The sequence below is a fragment of the Nyctibius grandis genome, chromosome 4 (assembly GCF_013368605.1).
Source record: "Nyctibius grandis isolate bNycGra1 chromosome 4, bNycGra1.pri, whole genome shotgun sequence".
Taxonomy (NCBI): Eukaryota; Metazoa; Chordata; class Aves; order Nyctibiiformes; family Nyctibiidae; genus Nyctibius; species Nyctibius grandis.
This window is the reverse complement of record NC_090661.1, coordinates 27,672,075-27,696,928: the sequence shown is the minus strand read 5'-3', so window position 1 is coordinate 27,696,928 and position 24,854 is coordinate 27,672,075. Positions and strand designations below refer to the sequence as shown.

The 24,854-nt window shown below is 42.3% G+C and overlaps 1 protein-coding gene across 3 annotated transcripts in view; it reads right to left on the bottom strand.

Annotated features, from left to right (window-relative positions):
• Positions 1–24,854, bottom strand: part of LRP4 (LDL receptor related protein 4) — an 82,371-nt gene that overhangs the window by 32,955 nt on the left and 24,562 nt on the right. For all 3 annotated transcript variants that reach the window (XM_068398131.1, XM_068398132.1, XM_068398133.1), the window contains exon 2: positions 9,072–9,218. In XM_068398131.1, coding sequence (XP_068254232.1) covers positions 9,072–9,218 — 147 coding nt within the window. The remainder of the gene's footprint in view (positions 1–9,071; positions 9,219–24,854) is intronic.

The window sequence follows — 24,854 nt, the reverse complement described above, 5'->3', positions numbered from 1 at the left end:
GCTAGATGCCTCCAGAAGGGATGGAGGAAGGGGGCAGACATGGGATGATGCTTGCCTACACAGCAGCCTGCTGGCAATGGAGTGGAACCACAAATCCACAGTGTTCGAAGAGGCCTGGAGACACAAAGCTGGAATTCAAGGGGGAGCATCAGCCCTGTCCTTCCCCCCACAGATGAGAGGAACACTCACCCCCGGGAGGTTCATGCTTTTAAGTGCTGCCAGCTGTGGCAGGGAAGGGACTGTACAAGGCTGCTCCTGACAGGTGTGTTCTCCAAAGAACAATGTTCACTCAGCGATGAGAAGGGGCGAGGGCTGGAGAGGCTAGTGCCTGAAACCCTTTCATCCCAGCCCAGCTTGCCGACAGCATCTCCCATCTGTCACCAGGTGGGCCAGCCCTCCTCTGCTATGCCGCTACTTCTTCCCCTGCCAACACTATCCTGGAGGTGGGAGCACAAGGGGGAGGGAGGCGGGTAAAAGAAGAAGGTGAAGACAACAGCCACACACACAAGGAGGAGGATTTAATAAGGAGAACAAATAGTCACATTTTCAGCTTTTCTAGCTTCCTCATCCCTCCATTTCCCCTTGGCCCAGGACTGCTGCGAATGTCCTGTGAAAGCAGCATGGATTACACTATACAGAATCATTCACTGCTCTCTATAGCAAGTCCTCCAACATTTCTCTCCAAGGGCCTGTCCTAAAAGCCTCCCACCCTAAGAATACACTAGTGCAGTTAAATTCAGACATGCTCTAACATCTCTTTCCCTAACCACAAATTTGGATCATCTTCTCAGCCATTCCTGCAGTATGGCAGGCATAGGCATCTCTGTATCTGAGAGGACATCACTGCAGACATCACTGCTCTCAATGTTGAACCCTGCACTAGGTGACAGAATACAGAATCTGGCACTGGCCATAGGGAAAAGGTTCTTCCCATCATGTCGAGGATGCCCCATGCAGATATATGTCCAGGTCAGATCCAGCTGCTTCTACACCCCAGAGAGGTATGAGGGAGAGGGAAGCATACAAATCTGTATTTTCACCCCACAGGTTTGACAGCACCCTGGTCTTCCAATGGCTGACCTGTTTCCTTACATTGCGCTTTCTCTGAGCACCCCTGTGCTGCTGCATCAAAATGAAGAGGGAGCTTCCCCTTCTTCCCCAGGACAGGCAAAAGGGGAAAACACTCCAGTTTCCCAAACAAAACCAAGACAGATTTTTGGATACAGAAGATCAGTCCCACAAATCAGCCCTCTCTCCCCCAAGCACAACCTCCATACCTTGCACGCTGAGCAAACCTTCCCCGGCCTCAGCTGCAGTTTTCAGGACTAAGACCATCCCCCCACCGTATGCTTTTCCATCTGCTCTCCCCAGTCCCAGCGTGACTAATCACCAAAGGACTGCACAGGAGCCGCCTGGAAGGGAATTTGAATGCTGACTCTCCAGGGGAGAATTCTTCAGGCTCCCAGAGGGTTAGGCCATTAGCACTGGTTCAGAGCTATTATCCCACTGAACTGCTGCACCCCTTCACGAGGTAACGACACAAAATGAAATTCCGCCCCTACAGGGAGCAGTTCAGCCCATTTCATACTCCTCCTAAATATAAAAATTGAGCTTCAAGCACAGGGCAAGGGGAGCAGAGGGAAGAGGGCAAAACACAAACTGCCACGTACAAAGGAGGACCTAATTCCCACCCCAGCAGACAGCAAGTGTGTGCCAGCCCAGACAACACCAGGGGCGAGATAAATCCCTTTCTACAGGAGCTCGCCTTTAAAGGAGGAAGAAAAAACACAAACCCACTTAAGACAAAAAAACCTAATGAATGAAGGCTGATGTCTCATAGAGCAGAGGAATTGCCAACAGGATCAGGGCAGGGATCCACGTATACTCGTAACCTGAATCTAATAATGGTCAGAAACAGATGCTTCAAAGGAAAATGAAAGAGATTCTGGGAGCAGCTTTCACATGGGGGCAGTCTCTTCCTAACCCCTTCTTCCCAGCTCTGCCCTCTCAATCCATGATCCCTTCTTCCCATTAAAAAGCAAGCTGCCTACACAGAAACATTCTTGTGTTTCCTTCTATTTGTTCTAAACACATCAGGCTTCAGTTCCACTGTACAGCCCTTTGCTCTAGGGTTGTTATTATTCAGCCCTCTGTTGGTCATTTATTACTTCATATTTTGATGAGTTTTATTCCTATGGAGTTAAAGCTGAGGGCACACCACTAGCCCAGAGTTAATGTTTAGTATTGTTGTAAATATATCCAAAGTGTTTGAAAATTTGAAGAGGAATTCAAAAGTTAAGAGGTCACACTTAGGACATTCAAACAATCTCCACTATATTTTGTCCTGACATCATGGAACAGCCATACAATTTGGTAAGCGTATTGCTTTAACTCATATAACTCATTTTAAAAGCCACACTTCCATGGTCAGAAGAAGAGAACATGGCAATACAAATGAAGCAGTAGGAGCTACTTTCACTGTCAGAGATCGAGCAAGACCTCTCTGAACAAGCCGGATTAGCATCTGGAAGACTGGAAACAGAACTTCTGTATTCTCTTCCCAGCTTGATATTGATGCTTGCATGACCATGGGACAGTTCTGTCTCTTTAGCCCCGCTTCCCCAACCTGTAAAATTAGGGATATTTATTACTTCCTAACAAAGCTACAAGCCCTTCATAGGCACTGCTTCCACTCATGAGAAAGTAATCGCAGATTGCACTAACTTGCTTTCACCACTACTCATAGCAGAATTAGGTAATGCAACAGTAAACACAGTTAAGCCTCATCCCCCCTTCCCTGCTCAATTCCAGCTTGATCTCTCCATATCTGTGCAAAGAAACAATATTTTCTTAAAAGAGATGAGCAAAGGCAAGTCCTAGGATGGAGCTGAAGACAGACAAATGCCCAGAGAGGCAGACAGACATTAACTCACCTCCCCACACAGAGCGGAGAGGCAGGATGGGGAACAAGCCCAAGGAAGGGGAGCCGGTGGGAAGAGCTAGGCTGGGCAGCGACAACCCCAGACAGTACATCTGTCAACTGACAGTGAGCAACACAAAAAGGCCTTTGAACTTCCAACCATTTCCCTGAGCTCATCCCTCTGCATGGTCACACTGGACATCATCCAAGGTTTCAGCAAAGCTAGGTCTACCCTAAGCCTGCTATTCCTCCCCCTCTCCCAACTCCTATTACACAGGGCACTCTTTTATGGCCGAGCAGAAGGAGAAGGGGGAGGGTGGGGAAAAGGGAAGTTTATAAGGTGAAACGCAGACTGAGTCACGTCCCACTGTCCTTTGAACACGTTATCCGTGTTGCCTGTGGTGAGCAGGTTGCTTTGTACCCAAGGACAGAGAGCGACTCATGTTCAGAGCTCTGGAGCACAGCAGTTTGAACAATACTGCTTGTTTAATTAGACAAACTCTTGGTCATGTGAAGAATGAGAAGTTAATTTAAAAAATAAATACAAACTCAAAAAAAAATTCATGCTACGTACATTAGAGACAACTGCAGCCTGACCCCAGCTATGTCCACGCTCATGCATGTGTAGGAGCACATACATACACACACATGTATGATCTGTTTGCTGAGATCTGTAGCACAGTGAGCAGTAAGTCCAGAAACAAGAATAAAGGACGTTGGTCCACTCTCAGGAAGAAATAGGAGACACTGCATTTTACTAACTACATTTTGGAAAATCTAGTTCCAGAATAAAATAAAATCTTTCCAATCACACTGCTGAACTGTTTTTAAGGATGTTGCTGGTCAAAAGAAAGAAAAAGAAAGGAAAAAACATTTAAAAATAGTATCGGCACCCAGTCTTTCACAGCCCTTTGATCACAAGAATTCTGCCCGAGGGGGCACTGCATTAATTCTGATGCCTTTTAAAGGAAACACACATACTCCAAGGCCAGTACAATTATGAAGTATGGTTGCAGATATGGAACTAGTGTCTTTTCAAGAGAAACTTGAACTCTTGTCAAGAGTTCCTAGTTAGTAAAACCTGAAGTTTAGAAGCGAAGCTTCACCTGAGCTCTTGCATCTGAGCTCAAGACTGGTGATTAAGTGACTTTTAAAGTTTCCATTAATTTTAGTAAAAGACCTGTGAGATTTTTATCCTCACTTCTCCTCAAAAAATTTTGGTGTGGGACTGATAAGGAGGCTATACTGATAGCCCTGTTCCCCGCAAAGACTGGAACCTCTCCTGTGCTTGAATGAGTTGTAGCTCGACAGGACCTGCCTAAATTTCCCAGCGAGATGGCAACAACAGACCACTTTCAGTCAGCTTTAAGGTAAAAGGAGTAAATTGTTCTTCAGTCCCTTTAAATGCAAAAGTATTGTACAACAGCACATGGAGCTAAGCAAGCAAATCTGTGTCCCAAGGAACTACACATTTACAAGCTGATTAGGTATGATACAGATACAAAATTCAGAGTAAGAAGGCTCTACTGGGGGATGGTTATGAGAGGATTTGGCGAGAAAGAGAACAATTTATCAATCCTCAGGCCAAGTTTACTCAGTTGTCCTTTCACCCCTGCCACAGGAAGTAAGGCTCATTCACACCATGCTGGACTTCAAAGCGAGTGCAGGAGGGCAGAATGAAAACCATTCCTCCGCTTGCATGCGGCTTTCGTTAGGGACAGTCCAAAGCAGTGTCTGTTGGCACAAGGCAGGAAGGCAGCTGAGCTACTCTGTGCATGTGTAGCAAGGGCTTCCAAGCCAGACACCATCAGCAAGCCAGAGAGCTGACACCACAGAAAGTCTATGAAGCTGGCATGACAGCTGGGAGGTTGCTTATTACTATTATTACTACAGCACTCTGGCTTGTAAAACATGATCCAGAGCAGGAAGCAAACATGTCACGGGGAATAATTGGCTCCCACCACAGCAGGGCTTCAGATTTGCAAGAAAAAACAGGTTCCTGTCAACAGACAGGTAAGCAGAGGGCAGGGCTCTCCCAAAAACAATGGGAAAACTACCTATGAGAGGCAGCAAATTCCGAGGACACCCATACAAAGTAGAAAATTGCCTGGGGTGTGCAGAAAGGGTAACAGTTGAGGAGAAACTTAGTGCCACTGACTCAAAAAGTGGGAATATTTTTTAATAGTTTTGTAGTAGAACATTTAAAAAAAAAAAAACAACCAAAAATATACCACATTTTAAGAGTTTACCTCAAAACTGAAATCTCTCTCAAAGGAAGAAATGTTCCCTGTATCTGCTCTTGTTTTTCATAGCTGCAACTCTTCTCACTCACTGCCAAGTATTCTTGCCTTCCTTCCCCCCTCCCCGGCCCAGTGCATTTCAAGCTATCTGCCAATTCTTTAACTGAAATGATAGATTTCCCCAGCTCAAGGCTAGAAAATTGCATTGATATAGAAATTTACTAAACTCCAATCAACTACTCAAGCGTATGCAGTGCTATATAGACACAGATGCAAGACTGAAATCTTGACTTGCTAAAGTAATTTTCACCTTTCCCCCCACCCTGTGTTTCACTCTCTTGCTTTATTAGGAATCCAGCAGTCCGATGTCTTCCCATTCTCCTCTCCCTTCCCAAGGAAGTAGACACAACTCTCTCAGGAGCTCATTCTTGTCATATTCAGCTTACAGTATACATATGAGCTGATAGACTGAAGGAAAAGTTGACCTTAAAACAAGCATGGTTGCAGCTTTATTTCTCTGGAAAGTTAGGACATTCTCAGGAGAAAAAAAGAAAATCCTGTAACTCTGTAAAACTAGCTTGCAGCAGACCAGCGGAAATGTGGAATTCCTTGCAATCACTTCTGTCCACTCTTCTGATCAGAGACATCTAGTTGATGATACTATAATTCCTGTCTTTAAAACTCAGAGCTGGACTTCCACACATTGTTGAAAAAGATCCCAAACAGCTTTAGCATCTCAGAAGAGTCCTTATGAGTGGTTGCACAGACTTAGGTTCATGAGTCAGAACAAACCACTGGCTCACCCCAGTATGAAGACTATCCCCACGGTTTTTTGAGGAATCTCACTGATTTTTTAACTAGGCCTTTATAGGTCTGGGGCTTGTAGGATGGCTTCATCAGGACAACCCAAACCTACTGCTCGATATTTGTATTAAAAAGAAATTCACCAATTTCGGACCTGGTATAAGTCAATAAACAAAAAATAAACAAAGTTCAAAACAGAGAAGTCCAAAATTTCACTCTGACCAGAACACTGTATGCATGTCACAGACAGATGGCCAGGGAAGGAAAGAGAACCTATGAACTGACCGTTCTCATGTACAATGTGAAAGCATCAGTGCTGATTTGTGAGAAGCTTAAACTGATTTAAAGTTTGAGTTGCTGTTCCAAGGGGCTCACTCCCCTCCCCGCTCTTGCACTCCTGCTGCTTCTTTATGCTTGGCACAGTCAGCAAACAGATCAAATGGAAAGTTAACCCCACAAACGAGTATACCTTCGCAAGGCTCCTGCATGCCAAGCAAAAGAGAGGGATTTAGCAAGCAGTCTGCTCTAGCAAAAAGTTTCAGTGCCATAATAACTAGGCAAAATCGCACAGACAACTACCATGAACCTACACTGTAGAGTCGATCTAGTTCTTACAAGCTAACAGTAATATCACATACCTGGACTCGTAATGAGCAGCTACTCAGAGTAAGATTCAGCAGGCTTAAGGGAATAAGTGTTCCTAGGGCCCCTCTGCTGCAACCTTGCATGTGTGCGCTGAAGACATGCACTTAACATTTCTATAGAGTCCTTAGCCCCATTGCTTAACTTCTATTTTTGTTTTCTTTTTTCCCACTAAATTGCACTCAGACTACTTCTGGCTGTCAGCTGAAAAAGTTCTCTTTGTATTTATTCTACTACAATGCAAAATTTAAAAAGGCGGCTCATATTCTAGTCCTTCCCTTTAAGTCACTTTTCTATTCTGTATAAATGCAGCTCTTTATTTCCCCTCGCATGTTGTCAAATCTACTGTCCTTCTCTGTACATGCTAGCTTACCTCTGTCGCTAAATTGCAGAGACCTACAGCACAAGTCATATTCTGAATGAGATGTTTCAACATTCCCATCTTAGACGTGCTGTTTTCTAGACAGCTACCTTTGCTTCAGTCTTATTCCTCCCTTTGCCTTGTTAGAAACTGTAAATTAAAGATGGCAGAAGTCAAACCCAGTTCCTACATTCTCTGCCTTACTTGGTTGTCTGCCTCTATATACTTCCCAATCTCTTTGTAATACAAAGACTTCTTGAGCAAGAGGTGGCATATTCATCTGTAATAGCCTCAGTGGATTTTACAGCCATAAACTTGTCAGATTGCTTTCTGAGAACGTTTGAAATTTCATAATCAATGTTTTGTGGCAAGGAGATACACAGCTTAAGTGTATGTCATATGAACAAGGAACTCTTGTCAGCTTTGAACCATGTCCTGCTAGTTCCTATGGAAGGTCTTATCCCTCCTGCCCCTCAATCCTACCACGTCTGCTTAGCTTAAAAACCTTTGGTGCTGGATTTTGTTGAAGTACAAAGTAGACCTTATTAACAAGTATCTCTTGTCTAAATCGTTACTGACTCTTTCATGGCGTTCCAATAGATTTGTGAAGCATGGCCCTTACAAACATGACCACAACCTCCAAAAAAAACAAAACACCACACCAAAAAAAAAAACCCCACCCAAAACCAAAAAACCAACCCCCAACCTCCCTCCCCTGCAAAAACCCACCAAAAAAAAAAAAATCATCTGTGCTCAGAAGTTAAAACAGTTTAGTTATCGGATATGCCTTACCTCCCCCCAAGCCCCTTATTGCTGCTCAACTTCTCCTTTTTCAGCCTGTGCAGTTGAGTACAGCCTCCTCTCTCCTGCTCTTTTGAGATTTTAATACTATTTCTTCAGTTCCCAGATCCTCATCTCCTCTTTCTTGAGCATGACAAGTTCTCAAATTTCATACTTTTCTTCAATGGATGTAAACATACAGGTTTTCCTTCCACTTTCTTTGATTTCTCCAGTTAAGGTCATTTCCTTGCACAATAACCCTTTCACTAACCATCTTTAAACCAAACACTCATGATCTCAGTTTGCAGGTAACCTATTCTTCAAACCCCCATTTTTCACCCAAGGTCTTCCACGTTGCTCACTATTTGCAAAATTGTAAGAAACAAGAAGTGAGAAGGAAACAAATTTTCACAAAACAGCATTGAGATCTCCCACAATTAAGGAAGAAGAGATTCTCCAAAACAATATTTCAAAGATGAGGAAGGCTCCTTTCCTTACAGCAGTCAACAGTGGAAACCAGGGAGACAAATTTCTCAATCATGTTCATTGACAGGAGCCTTAAATCTTCAGCTGTAGGGAAACTTTCAGGAAAGGAGTTCCATAAAATCAGGCCTTTTTTTGCACCCTTCAATTCTACCACGGGCTGTGGAATCCAAAGGCATGAGGTAAGAAAGCAACTTACTTGTGGCTCCAGGGAAAGAGGTCTTCTCTATTCGTCTGGATCGTGCTAAATCCGTTAAGAGTGACACTTCTTATTAGTTCTCCCCTAGCTGGGCTCAGCTACACAGATGCTGACACTACCCAGATACACAGTAGCTGCAAGGCAACTTCTCTCAGCAGATCCCAACACCTTTGGATGTTGATTACAGTGCTTACCTTTCCCTCCCTTCATAGGGCAGCCAGGACAGAAACTAGAATGTTACTCAAGAGGGCAGACACCCTCAATACACTTCTTCACAGTGCTTATTTATTTTCCATTAATATTTATAGCACAACCATATAATTTAGTTCACAGATAGCGCTTTTGCAAGGGTGGGAAAAAAAGAGGTACTTCTCTCTGTCCCTCCTCTCCCTCCATTCACATCCGACAGCCATCTAAAACCAGCTGCAAAAGGCAGAGTTGGGCTTTCACTGTGCATTACGTCAGTGGACACTGGCTCTGTTAGACTCTGAGTACTCCGAGTCAGTCAAAAGTATATCATCTATAGTCTTAAACATCTGTCATACAAAAACTAGGATGTGCCTGTAAAACAGAGAAGCACCTGCAGAAAAAAAGTTAAGACATCCAGTTTTCACAAACACAAGTCAAGAATGGTATTCTTACTGCAGCCATCTTCATCACTGTGGTCCCCACAGTCATTGTCTCCATCACACTGCCACTGAGCAGGGATGCATGTGCATTCACCAAAAGCGCTGACAGCACATGTAAAATGATTACGTCCACAGGAGCATTCGGTATTACTTGTAACACCTGTAAAGGAACAAAGAAAGATATTTTGAAGAGATCTGTCTATTTTAGGGTAAATGCATTAAATACAAAGTGACATCACAATTTTTCTCCGTGTACACAGTGTATGTATGAACACATACTCTACTGCAAAGGAAAACACTCGCCCCCCCCTTGCACAGTTGAAACAGAAGATCAAGTACTATGCACAGTTTCCTGGAATGGGGCTATTTGAAGGCAACAGCAAATAGCAACCTGCCAAAAAGAGACTTGGGAATCAGTTAGCTGAAAAATAATCCAGCACTAGTCACAATCAAATTCAAGGAATCCCAGGTGTCAGAACACCCTTTTCACTTTACAAACTTAGTCTTCTCCTAGAGCACAGTGCTGCTGCTGCTCCACTTAGTTCTGACACCACAACAGAAGGGATAGCAAAGATCCTACTTCAGAGGGTTATCTGGGGTCTTCTCCAGAGTCTGAACTTTTCAGATTCAAACCTTTTACATGTCACTGCTTTAGACATTTCAGACTCCAGCGAAAGAAAAAAAAATACATCCTTCCTTATTTATCCATAGAGATTAAACTGTGACATTATCCTGACATTTATGAAAACAAGAGAAGAGGATTTTCAACTCTACAAACTGACCAAAAGAAAATGCAGTCCAAATGTCAATATATAACCTGGTAAGAACATTTTTTCCAGCCTTAAAGTTAGCTTAAGGAGCTCCCAACCCTTTTCTCCCCTCTCCCAGATACAGAACAATACTCTGCACAACTGTTGACTCTCACCCCTAGTGAGGGTGAGTTGCAAATGCAACTATTTATGATCTTATCCCACACATTCTCTTAATAAATCTCTGCCTTGAGAGAGAACAGGCTATAGCCCACCTCTCAAAAAGGAAAAGGTCGTGCCTGAACTTCTGTCGGATGTTATCTAGACAATCTATATAATCAATATCACTGTTAAACAAATGATTATTCTATCAATCGACAACTCCCTCAGGCTAGTCTGTGAATGGATTCTTTTTGCATGGTTCCTCCTTTCTGCAATTCAAACAAACCTAAAGCTCTCAGATTAAGCGATAGATCGTAAGGAAAGAAGTATACAGGGAACCTGCCCCAAGTGCTAGTTATATACATCCTGAACTATTTGCAGACTTTTTGATCTCATTTGTTACATCTAGTGTATCTGTGATGAACCATGAGCTGTAGCAACCTAAGAAAAAAAAAAAAAAGCCTCATAATTTCCTTATTTTCCATTCTAATTGAGAAAAGCAGTACCTGCAAAATTTTAGGTAACTATTCTGCAACTCCCTCAACAGCAGAGTTCCCTCCAGCAAAGACATCCACTTGTGCAACTTAAGCTAGGATTTAAGTTTAGAGGGAACTTCTTCATTGAGGAACAATTCCATGGTAAGTTTCTTCTGCAACAAAACTAACTGAGGAGGTTTCTGCCAGCCGCTGCTGCCTGCTCCCAACTGCTGCATTGCAGGTGGCCAGGCCTTGCTACAAACTATTTTCCAAGCACAACCACAAGCTGCCAAATTGGGCCAACCAAACTGGTTGTGGGGTCTCCCTTCACAGGCTGCCAGGAGTGTAACATTTTATTCTTTTCTCCATCTCCGCTACAAGCTACCTTTAAAAGGTTTCATAGAAAACATATATCTCAACCTATTACTGTACATTCTAGAGAAAGCAGCCAATATCTGGTGTAACAAGGGATAAATGCAGGAATAATGCGAGTAAGGAACAGAAAGAAGGAAAGGCAAATGAAAGAGGGCAGAGTAGTCAGATCCCCAAAGGACTTACCAGGTATGGGCAGGGCAAAGACTGACTCGAAAGGACAGCAAGTGGGTGATGTAGAGTCAGAAGGCTAAAAAAGCAGCACAGACATTGCTAAGGAAAAGCCATGCATCATCTATGCAACATATCTGACTATTAGAAATAAATACGGGGAAAATTCAGAAGAACCACAAACCTCCCCAAAAATAAAACAAGTTCCTTCAAACTGGCAGCACAGGAAATTCAGGACAAACCACCTTCTGCTGTTGCCTACCGCTATTTAGAAAAGCAGAACTAGCTGTATATTGTATCCACGGTAGCCGCTGTTTAAATCACCTTTTCCAAAGCAATTTTTCTACCATTATCCTCAACAGTATCCCAAAGCACTTATCCCAGCTACTTTAAGCTGCAATACCCCTTTCTGTTGGAGTACACCAAGATGATCATCATCCTCATTACCCCTAAAAAAGACAAATATGAAAGTACTAGTGATTGGCTCTATCTTGCCCAGGCTCCACCATGTCTTAGGGTAGTTTTGCCAACAGCAAAGGATCAGACATCAAGGCAACCAATTCTTAAACTTGGGGAATATATTTAATAATTTATTTCTGGATAAGCACAAACGAGAAAGTTGGGGGAAAACATAAAAGCGAGTTAGTTTAGCTCCTGAAGAGCCGCCTGGACGTACAGCTCTGCAATAGCAGAGAAAGAATTAGTACAGCTGTCCCAATCTGCAAACTGAAACTTAATCTGCTGTATTGTCAAACACACAGTTATCTTCAAAAGTTGCTACTAATACCAGGTTATATATATATACACACATATTAAATCTGTTCTTCCCACCTCATTAAAGTTGCCATGTTCAATCATCTCTGGTTTATGTTTTTACCATGCTATAGAAACTGTTGGAAGCTGAAGGATACGTTATGACCCAGATACCAACGCTCTCTCATATGCACTAGCCTATATCTGTAGTACTATCACGTAAGCATATGTCGCTTAACTAGTCCAAATTACGACCTCTGTGAGCCTAATGCTTTGTGATTTGTGACCTTTACGGTAACTCACCGTCTAGTCATTATGATGATGCATTTTATAAACCATGATTTACCCTAGTCTTACACTTGGACAAATAAAGCACATTATTGTTCGGAGAGCACACTAATTCCAACCTATAAACAGGATCAGAAAAATTAATCCTGCAAAAAGAAGAGGTTGAATGAAACCTGGGACCCCCAGCGGACAGCAGGAATTTTCTCAATGATTTCAATGTGGTAGTATTTCCCTCTTGGTGTCCCATGATTATTTCCCAGGGCTCAGAGCTCCAGTGACATTACCCTGTAACTGTATCTGTAACATAGAGGGCCAGGAAGGATAAAGATGAGAAGCACGTTTTCTCCAACTCCCTCAAAGACAACTGGAAGTGGTGCATTTGGTGAGAGAAGCCTCAGTGGAAGACTTACTCGTTAATGTCAAGCTCTCATTAAACAATGCGACCGTGAGACAGAAGACTAACCAAGAGCACATTAGGGTGAAACATAAACCTCCAGTGTCACGTTTCAATCCCAGTTAGTCAGGGGTCCAGGAACAGGACGGAAGTCAGCACTTGCTGTTCAGGCAACTGGACCAACAATCAAAGCAGATGTATCTACTTACACTTCTGCACATTCTTCTGGAGCAGGAACAATGAGAGGTACCTCTGGGCTTAGCCATAACAAACGTTTTTCCTAAAACTTTTCATTACACTGCAGGCTTGGACATGTTACCAACCTTCTGTATTCAAAAATCATTTCACTTATGCAGGAGGCAAAAACACAACATATTTTAACTATGCAATATATACAAAACAATGCACAAAAGCTAAACAGAGGCATTGCCAGGTGCTGCCATCACTCACCTCTCCTGGCCTCTCTTGATACCTCATGTGACCACCACAAAAGTTTCCTACTCTCTCACTTGCCCATGGGTATAAGCAACTAAAAAATCATCTTCACTGTCTGTAGTCTGGTTCCCTCCAGATGTGACAGCAGCAGGATCCAGTAACCAAACAGTTTTCATAGCAAAGCATTATACAAACAGCCTCCAGATTTTAAAAACAGGAAGTCAGTCTAAACACAGGCCTCATACTTAACATCTGCCATCACCTTAAATTTAGCATGGTATGCTCAGTTTCTTCAGATTCCTTCCAAATACCCTCCCCATCTTCATGTTTTTCTGACAAATGAAACATCTCCTGAGGGAGGATGGGTCATCGTCCGCCCATGTCCCCGTCCCCCCCCCCACCCTTAAAAAGATAGTTACGGTCTTTGTAATTTTATGTCTAAAGTTGGCAAAACAGTGATGTCATTTCTGGCTGAAAAGCAAAAGTCAATAATCATCCTGTTATTTCTGCACATCTTTTTTTTTGGGGGGGTGGGTGGGGTTGCTTAAACAATAAGTTGTTACTCTGCACTTTTTTTTTTCTTCCCCCTCCCCTCAGCAACTCTTCATTAAGCCAAATAATAAAGCCCATAAAGAAAAACCTAATATACAAAGCTGCATTTTGCTGATGAGGTCACTTGCCACCCTCAGAGCTATTACATAATAGCCCTGTATTTGCCACGGATTCACAGAAAAATTGACATTACAAAGGAAGCTTAAGTAGACAGAATAATCACCAAACTGAACTCTGTAGCCTTTGTTTTGTTAGGGACAGCAAATTTATAGGGGAGAGTGAAAACACTGTTTCTTGTAAGCCCTGATTGCCTGCTTTTTTCCAAAAGGAGAGATGCTAATTCTATTTTCAGTAAAAATAATGACAGATGGCAGCTCTTACCACTATTCTGTAGCAATTCAATCTTCTACAGACTTGGTTCAATATGGACTCATGTAACAGCCCAGGTTGTAAGAGACCTCGAAAGATCACCTGGTCCAGCCTTTTGTGGGAAAGGGAGCCTAGATGAGATTATCTAGCATCCTGTCCAGTTGCATCTCAAAAACCTACAGCAATGGGGACTTTACCGCATCCCTGGGGAGGTTGTTCCAGAGAATGATTGTTCCTACTGTAAAAAAATTTCTTTCTCATGTTGAGATGAGTGTATTCCTGCTCTTCAGGGTCCATCAGCTCTGTCACGCCCTGGCAGCATTCTAGCAATAGCAAGATTTTCTCACAGTCCCATAATGTGGATGAAGTTTCCTCAAATGGATGTTGACCAAGAATACTGCAAGAAGAACTGCCAAAGATCCTGGCATCTATGGTCAACACCATGCTGCCTTTCCACATTTTCTTTCTTTCCAAGAACTGACTACATAAGAGATTCTTCCACTCCACACCACCCTGTTAGTTGCATCTTTTCCTCTTCATCCTAACACAGAAATTCTGTTACTTTTTAAAGTAGTAATATTAAATTCACAGCCATCAGTTTGCTTGTGTCATTCTGCATGTACCTGTAACACAGAGTAGCATAGCTAATCATGGCTAAGTATCCATTTAGATCTTCTACACTGCAAGGAAAATACCACCAACAAGTTCCAAAACCCAGAACTACAAAAATATTCGTCATTATTTACAGTTGCAAACTGTTCAGTTCAGAATTAAAATCCTCTGGAAAGAACAATCACTCTTTTGGTCTAGGACTGAGCAACACATGGATCTGAGTTCCTTCCCCTCCATGGACAGGCACCTAACTCCCCATGTCCTGGCCTACAGAAGACCTTCAATGGAAGGCAGAGATCTTTCTGCAATCTCATTACTACAAGAGACATAACTAAAAAGAGGACAGTACCAGCTTTTATAATTTTAATCCTACCATATAAAAATCCCTGGCAGAGAACAGAAGGTATAAGTGGATATTGAACGAGTATGAAAATACAGTACAAATATTTGACAGTTAAGTGACAAAGAGGAAAAAATCCAGGACTGTTCAGAGGAACTGGAATATGAATAATGGAATTAAAAGGAAAATGAGAGAAAGAAAGTCCTAATAGTGACAGGCATAGGGCTGTGATTTTTTTCCCCAGAGAAAGTGTGGAAGGGTATCACCAGAAGCATTTTTCAACAAATTTGGACTAAGCATCAGAGTATTTTGCCCTGGCTACAACAGATGCATTTCATTTCTTATTTATGTATTTTAAGAACCCATCAGCATCTGATTGTTTATTTGGGGTTAAAATTACTGAATTCTGTAGCATAGCCTTTAATAGCCTCTCTAACACCTTGCACACCTGTTGTCAGAAGTACAATTTTCCTTCTTTCTCCACTTCCAGGCCAGGCTCACTTTTGCATTCCCATCACATGCACACCTTGATGAGGGCAAACCTTGGACATTTCAGATGGCCTTGAATATAGTTCAGTCAATACATTTTCCTTCTTCGTCCAGCACTTCCCTGAGTGCTTCTACAGCAAAGCAGCTCTGCTTTCTTTGCTTGCCTATCTTGAGGGAAAATGAAAATTTTGGATTCCTCTCTCTTACCCAAATAGCAGTTTCCACTGAAGGAAAGTACAGTTAATCCAGGTTTAGAAGAGGGATTTGCTGACCATTGTTTAAACCCAGAGCTCTTCTGGCAGACACAGCAAAGGCAACATTACAGTGCAACAGTCTGATGTCAGAAGGGGCACCATGCACTGATAAAAGCCAACAGCTTTCTCTTTATTTTTTACTCCCATTATGGAAGTATCTGAAGCAGTTCTGACTGGGTACCCACACGGTCTGCAAGTATTTGATGCCTGCCTAAAGTAAAATTAACCTCACTAGGAAAAGCAGCCCAAAAGTTTTCAAAGCTTTAAAAAGAACTGTTTCAATTTTGTTTGCGGAAGAGTGTGACAGTGGTACGGTTAAAAAAAAATTTTAACAAAATAAAACAACAACAACAAAAAAACAAACAACAAAACCACACCAACCAGAGAAGGGAGGTCTAAGACATTAGAGCTTTTTGGTAATTGAGTATTGTGCCTACTTTGACAGTCTCCAAGTGAGGATGAAAGTTTCCCAGGCGTAGAGGTTCCCCTCTCAATTTGCAAAAGCAGGGATACCTCAGTCCTGAACCAGCTGGTTCTCAATTAAACACGTGGCTGAACAAAGTTCTTGGGAGAGGCACACTATCAAGCACAACCACCCTTCAGTTCTCATATTAAACTGCACAATGATGCAGGTTACACCTGAAAAATGTTACACTTGATATGACCACGAGGAATAGGAAGCATAAGGAAGAGAAGTTCCACAGGGCATCTGCTAATTAGGACCTAAAGAAAATAAGGGGTGCAACAAAAGTGCAAACTGAGTTAGTGTTTGGTACAATGGGCATATGCATAAGGTAGAGTGAGACTGGAACAGACGTTCCAGTTTTCAGAAACACCACATGGGTCAAGAGACACAAGGCCTTTAAAAACATGTTTGCGTCTCTCAGGCCCAATTCTGGTCCCACAGAATTACAGACTACCAACCCCACTGAAAACCTCACCCTGCACCCAGGGAATAGGAAAGCATTTACAGAAATGACTATTGAAAAAGAAATACTGAAGGAAGATTTTATCTGAACATAAAAAGACTCAAGGATCAAGAAGCAATTGTTACACTTCCTTCTGCCAAATTCTTCCAGTCATAAACAAACACCTTGCAATAAACAACGTGACAATAACCAAGGTCTCTAGATACTCGTCCTGTCGCTAGCCATATCTTCTACAGCGTCTGACAAAACGACTTCTCCCCCTCTAGAAGTGGGGATATTGCTCTTACGTCAGCACAGTGTATTAAGGTTTAATGTCTGTTTCTATATATTCAGCGTCTCTGGACAGAAGGTGCAGCTGAAGGGACAGTATTATTGCCATGAAATCCTAGTCAAAAACTAATTCAAATTGGCTCGGCTATCAGCACACAGATCAAAAAATCAGCTGAAAGTCCATAAACAAAAGATAATGAGAAATGGCAGCAAGTCAAGCTGCAGGGGGTAGAGACAGCTAGTAGGTATCACAGGGATCAGCATTAGCTCCAGTCCCATTAAATAACTTCATTAATGATCTGGAAGAGAGAACAAGTATCATGTTAAAGGAGCCTGCAAATGATACCAAAATAGGAAATATTCTTCTACAAACACCACAGAGGAAAAAGAAATAATAGAGAAGGGACCTTAGAACATTAGAATTATGGGCAGGAAATTAAGATTCAATCTTTTAAAAAAAATTTTTTTAAAAGCTAGTGCATCTGGTGGAAAATAATTTGAAACAGATACTCAAATGAAAATAAAAATCTGGGATGGAGCAATGCCTGGAGAAAACAAGGAGCAATAATAAAAGACAAGCTAGCCATTGGTTTATGTTATGACACAATATGGTAGTCAAAAACCTACTTTGGGCTAAATATGCATAAGTGTCACATCATCGAGGAAGAAAGTTTCTCCCCATGCAGAACTGGGGTATAAGATTGAGTTCCACACTGAGGCTGATATAGGGAAACTAAACAATGTATTCTAACCACAGCAACAAAGTGTTTATCAAAGGTATGTTATGGCACACTGCTCCATCAAGACTTCAAACAGATTCTGTTTGAAGACTGGACCAACGTGGCATTTTTTTGCCCCTGCTATTTAGTTCTTGAAATAAGTCAAAAGGCAACAACTATCAGTTCTGTGCATTTTTTCTAAACAGGACTTCTATTAACCCGTTTCCTGAGCAACCCTCAGTTGCCTATGGAAATAGGTCATGGTGGACAACCCATGAAGTCCCAGTATAGAAAGAGGAACCTTTCAACCACCAAAGCATGTTAAACACATCAAAATCTTAGCCCAAAGTTCCCATCCGAAGGCAGGAAAGAAGTATCAGGTAGACGACAAGTATTTCCAAGCAAATGAGGAATTCTATCAGGCAAGGCCAGACAGAAGAAAGTCGTATCTGAGTGACTTTTCTCCTAGCCCTCTCTTCAGATTCCTATGCAGCTCCTTCCTGGTAATACCAGAACTACTCCGTAAGAACCTGGTAAAACATCTCAGCTCCAGTTTCCAGATCTTTTGGCTGAAATGTGACTATACTGTGATGCTTTTTGCATCTTTACTTGCCGTTAAATGGCAAATGTCCCACTTTCCCTAACTACAAGGTTCCCTCAAATATTTGTAGCTGGCAGAGGAGTCAAAAATGCAGGTTTTGTTCTGTAGCTCCACATGCCTGCCAATTACTGCTGCCATCCAAGAAACCAAGCACCACACCAGCCTTGTATCAGCCTGTTTCAGGTGTCATGCCCAATGTCAATAGAAATAGACATCTTTTAGAAAGGGCTTTGAGCCATTCAAAAGATCACAATTCAAGATGATGGTTCCTCCGTTCTCTCTACAAGTGTGTTCAAAAACATTAGATAGTGGGAGCATCTGTTTTCACCTTCACAGGTTCTTGGTAAAACAAAGACCCCAGAAAGTCATGAGCTGAAGTATACCATCTCTGACATTCTGCTTCTCACCTCCAAGGCCCTTACTGGAAGAGATTGAGCCTCCTAAATCCTTTTAACCCATGTATTTACATTTTCTCTGTGAACTAACTCATTTTTCCTACATATAAACTTGGATTCCAAGGAGCAAGAGCATTATGCTTCCCACCTTGTAAAATTTTCCTCCTGTTACTGCTAAAAGCATCCCTTCAGCCTTGGCATTTCATTATCTGTATATTTTCTCTCTTAAGCAGAGAACATTTCATCCATACTGTATTATGAAGTGCAGAGTGATACCTGAAGGATGCTATCAAGAAACACGCTTTGCTGATTTTAGCCTAGAGTGGCATTTCCTTATGTAGCTGCAAGCTCCCGTGCAACTGCATGTCAATAGAGAATTACAACGAAGAATCCAAGGGTCACATATAAAGCACTCACTCACAGCACTAAATTACTTGTCATGCAGGACTATTCCACTCAAGCACATTAAACAGAAATGAAATACCACTCAGAAATGGACAGAATAATAAAAGGTTGCTGCTGCATAACATTATTCAGAAATATCATCATATGCTCTAGAGCAGTGCGGGAATGTTTAGCTGGCCCACCATGGCCTGGCAGGCAGAACTACATGACTCAAACCCTTTCAGAATACACACACGCTAGACAAACACTTTAAAATACTACCTTAAGCCTACATCATGCTTTGCAAGAATTAGTCACCTCAGCAACATGAGACACATAACTTTCCATTTCTTTCACTGTATTTTTTTTTTTTAAAAACCACACACTAACAACCTCTATCCTTTCCAGTCCCATAAGGTTTGTGAACAATTTACTGCTCATTTATCATGAATCATACAGTACAGTAGACACCAAAATTTAGCACAAGAGCAGAAATGTTACCAGGAGACCTTCACGATACCAGACAATCGCTAAATGCTAGCTAGAGAAGCAACCTGCTGTTTTAAAGAGATAATCCATAGGAAAAAGGTACTTCTGATGTATTTTGCCTACTCTAGTCACTAAAGAGTTTCACTAGCATGATAGCTTTTGAGAATGAAGTTCACTGAGCAGTCAGAAATCCTTCTACTATATCAAAGTTCATGGAGATAAACTACAGACTTTGATCAGGACTAGTGAAACACTGGAGTTTGTTTTCCCAGTTATAGGACAGAAAATGTTGGTATTTTAAGTTCCATAAGCTTTCCTTTAACTTTTCCATTACTTCATAGACAGACGGATTTCTCTCATCCTTCTCTTCTGCAAATAAATTAAAATGAGGAAACAAAGGGAAAGAGGCACAGAGACATAAGAGCACTACTGGCATTTGCTGGAGAATACAAGAATACAAGGAAAAACCTAAGCAGCTTTGATTCATATGCATCTTAGAGGACATTTCTGTGGCTGCAGTTGATGCATAAATTTGGGGCAGCTATAAGATCCATATCCATGTTTTTAAAATTTTGGACAACCAAAGTGCACCTACTCCCCTAAAGGCAAAGCACCACTTGAATAAAATGCTGCCACTTACAGCCTTCAGAAGGAGGAATTTGGGCAAAACAGGCTCCCACCAAGCCCCTAGGAACAGACCCCTGCTCTTGCTGCTACAGACAGTGTTTTGTGAAGGGTTTGCTTGAATTGCTGTTGTCCCTCAAGTGTACCATGGATCTACTCAAGTTATCTTTAAACTAGCTAACTTGGGTGTTGGTGGCCATAGATCACAAAAGCACAGAGCTGCAATCCACCTGCAAAAGTCAGCAAAAGCAGCAGAGCAAATACTTGAAGAAATTGTCCTACACTGAACGTTCCATTACCTCAGCTACAGGAGCACCCAAGGTTTACTGCGGTCACAGCAAGAATATGCTCTGTCACTTCTGGGAAATGACCTGGAAGAATCAGAACTTCAGAGCTATTTCAGAAATTCTGAAGCTTTGCAATCCTCCCCCTTCACTGAATGGAGATGAATGCAAGCAGCCTACAACACCTAATGAAAAACAGCCTGGCATCTGTCACTCATAACAGCAATATGAGAAAATAAAGGTTTAATTTGCATCCATGCATTCCTCCCTCTTCACTTCCCTTAGTTTAAGTAATCCAAGTATTAACTTTTAAGGCAAGCAAACTTTCAGTACTTTTCCAACATTCATTCTGTTTCTGCTCCCATTCCCATCATGCGAGCAAGCTGCGAGCCTCTGTGGGATTTCACCGAATCCCTTGCTTAATAGCTGAGAAAGACATAGCTGTCATCTCCCTGTGTGTGGACTAACTCAACCTGAGTCAACCTAAAAAACAAGCAAAGAAAAACCCACTCAGTTTTCAGTCCCATATAGGGTAGCTATACATCTTCCTTTCTGCATATACTCTTGAACAGTAATGGCCTCCGACTCTGACAGATGCTACTGAAGAACCAGTTACATGTCACAGCATTAAGGAAAACTGAAATTAATGCCAACTTATTTTAATCCACTGTCTGTAAACTGCACCTGTTTAATTGTAGCTTCACAAGAAGCTACGCTGTCTTGAGGTGAGGGAAAAGGAAAATGGAGTGATGAAAAGAGGACAGCTAAGAGAAGGAAGCACTACTGCCATCTTTGCTTGAAAAGTAGCGCTCAGAGGCTTTAGGGAACCAAGAAGAACTAAGAGTGGTATTTTTCGATGTGGGTTGCAAGGATTAAAGCCTGGTAAATGTACTTAGGAAAATTCAGAATACAAAGGATCCTATCCAGCCACCTCCTTACCACAGATTCTCTAAGAAATTGGCTCCTTTCTCTTTATATTCAGAAGCTTCTTGAGCTTTTAGCTTCCTCTTCCACACCACTTACGATCTTTGTTAATTACTGCATCCATGCTTGTCCAATGCTCTCTGGATTTACAAAGCACTCATAACCTTGCTCACAACACATTCGGAAGCCATTTTTTGGCCTTCAAGGTTTCACCCAGCTCTCTGAAATATGCTAAGTAAGTTTGTCCCACAGGAAATTATCAGCCAGCCACTTTCATCTTTCAGATGCTCCAGGCACTGGACTAGCTGTAAGGACATTCTGCCCTTCAGAAGATATGCCCAACTTTTCTCCAAAACCACAATCCAGAACATTCTTTTGTTCGTGTAATCTATTCAAGACAAAAGCCAAGTTCCTCTGCCTTGATCAGTCCCAGAACACATCAACATGGATAGTCATACACTACTTTGCAGGAGATAAAAATGCAAGTGTTGTAAAGTCCTCCTTTTCAGGGAACCTAATGTACTAGCTGAACTGCAGTTGTCCAGGCACATGGTACAAGGAGACGAGTTCTGCCTCCAAAATGACCATTTTGGCTTTTGTGGGCTGCAGTCAGGTTCTTCCCATCATTATGGTATGATACAGAAAAGGCCAGGTTCCTGGACAAGACAGAGACTGTTCTCTTACAGGGTCATTTTAAGGAGTTTATTTTGGTCTTCTATAGAGACCATCATGTTAGCGGTGGAGCATCAAGCTTTGTAGCTTTCCAGCTCTCTGCCACACAAGAGACTGGGAAGCCAACCACAACATCTCTGCTTAGCAGAGGAGTTCTCCAGGGAAGGGATAGGATACACAGTGTGGTTTTGTGGCAATAAGGAAGCAGAAGCTCATCTTTGCAATCCCACAGGCAGGAGGACTTCAAAAGCACAAACCACAAGATAAACAGAGCTATCTTGGGACAAAGAGAGTTGTTCTGTACGTTGTTTTCTAAAAAATAACCCCACACATGATATTACGTTGCCCTCAGAGGATGAGCAGCAAAGGGGCAATTATTAATAGGCCAGACTGAGCTGGAAGAACAGGGTTGGGCCTGGCAAAGAGAGAGGTACCACACAACCACAGAGACATTGCAGCAACTGTGCTGCCTACCAGAGAACTGGATTAACTGAAAAGTAAAAGAGAAACCTTTACCAGTAGCAATTTTTTTAACAGATATATATACACACACATATATACACACACACGTGTGCACTTAAAAACACAAGCTTAACACAATTATATTTTATGGGCTCAGATGGGATAGGTTCTTTCCAATGGAATTGCCAACAACAAAAACAAGAACATCAGTGTTGGGATTACTGCAAGGCAGCTATGCTGTACATCAGCCCCCATTCAGGCCACCCACATTTGTTTGCTTTCTAGGCAGCTCATGAAGCATCTACCTACAACTCCCACAGCACCTGGACTTCAGACTCCTTTGCAACACTTAGAAAGTGGTTACAAAACTCTTCCTCTGCTTCAACTGGAAGTTTCAGGTGCTGCCTCTACAAACCTGCAAGCTCCACAGTTCATTCATACTCACACCCCAGAAAAATTAACTGCAATAGTGAAAAGCACTAGAGGATCCCTTACAGACAATTTCACATTGTTCACGTTGGGTTTCATCTTCACCTTCAATGAAATAACAGCAACACCACTGAGGCAGGGGGAGGAAGATGCACAAAAAGCAAAATGGCCTAACTATGGAACCACATCTTTGTAGGTGTGTGTGTGGCCTCCACTACTACAGTGTCAGAGTGCCTTTTTCTAGTAATGAACAATTTCAACACCTCTTAAAAGCTAGGAAGTATTATCTTCAATTCAGAAGCAGAAAATGGAAGCCCAACAGCACAGATCTGTGAGTATTTAGGTGTCTAAGTCATTTAAAATGAGTGGAAAATTAGACATTTAACTATCATTACACATCTGGCCAAAGAGATTTAGACCTGACTCTCGGTATTACAAAGTACTCATACCTCCCACCACAGGCACTCTTCATGCTTGGAAACCTGAGCCCTAAGTGACTTCCCAAAGAGCTTGTGGCCAAACTGAGAAATCAATGCAGATCCTACCCGGTCCCAGTCCACTTCTTAACCAGGGCACAATGTGCCCTGCCCTACCTAGCTCCCTACCCCAGAGAGCTCGTTAAAACAAACTTGCAGGAAATCAAAGTCACTATTGCACAAACGTGGAAGGATTTACACACACTGTTTGGGAAGGCAAAATAACACCTCCTGCTCTACTTCACCAGTCCTTTCTGCTATGCTCCCTAACCCAAATTAAGTCGTATCCAAGTCATGCTTCCCAAAAAAAAGGTCAGAGCCAGGCTCCTAAGACCCTCCTAAGGGTCCCAAGTTCCTATATTAGCCTCACAATTATTAAAAGGCCAACATTAAATGAAGTCCAGCCCTGAGGCCACTGTTGATCTAATAAACACTGGAATTAGATTTCTTCTCAGTGAAGAGGCTGCCCGCCTGATGGCACAAAGCCAACATTTAAATGCTACTGTTGCTCAGAGCCCTAAATTAGTTTTGGATCTGGGGAGTTTGCCTTGAGCTACAGCCAAAAGAAACATAGGAACTGGAGGGAAATTTGTTAAACGTTAACAGAGCTGCAGGAAAGGACTACAGCAAGACTAGTAGGTGGCAGGGAGGAAGGAGGGGAAGCCACAAACAAACAGAAGAAACAGAAACAAGAAGCAAGGCATGGGAAGTAAGCAACAAGTAAGAAGATTTTTGTGCAGAAGTTACTCCCCCATTCAAACCTTCACTTAGCTGTGTGAAGAGCAAACTTTTCAGGTCCCATTTGCTCATAGGTTTTTTTGCAACTACAGTAATTCTCGTCTACCTTCTCATCCACATTCTAAACACAGACTAAGAATCTGAGGAAACTCTGTTACTCCTGACTCTTTAGCTATGTCAGTGCTGAGTTACCATGAAACTTGACTCTCATACTTGGTCAGCTACAAACAGACTGAGATTTCTAGTCTGCCTGGCTGGGATCTTCACAGATCCCATGTTCTCGGAGGGAGTGGTACACAGCTGCCAGCAGGAGCAGCTCTTGCAGCAGGCTCTCTTTTCATGAAGAAGATGCAGTGAAAACAGTGCAAGACCCTCTCTGTTCATGCTGTTCATTTTCCTGATGAATTTTAGGGACTTGGACAGCACAATGCCCTTCTTCCCTTGAATACTCAAACACTCAATCTAATACAAGTATCTATGCAGAGAGAGTTTAAAGATAGTCCCATTTTGACTTTTTTTTTCCCCTCTCCTTTTCCCAATAGGAAGGAGCTGAGCATGAAGACTCCCCCATTTGACAGTTGCTTCCTGTGAAGTCAAGCCAGTGAGGGCACAACCTGCATTGGCAGCTTCTCATGGAAGTGACCAGAGATACAGGACAAGAAAAAGGAAGATCAGCAACTTCCATCTCAGAAAGCTCCTACTGCCTCCACAATTCCTTCTCACTTGGAGAGATGAATTAGAAGGAACGAGGAGCTTTAGACAGCAAAAAGTAATCCCTCTGTCATCTTCCCAGGGCCCACAAAGAACCTTTGTTTGCTCCAACTGTATCTCCGCTCTTTCCACCCCTCTATGGAAACATTTCCGAGCCAGTAGGCACACATGTGCACTGGGTGCTAGAGAACAGGATAAAACAACTGGAGAGCATACTCATTAGAGATCTTACGTGCCATCCTTTACTGTGTCACACTTAAAGCTGAACACTGC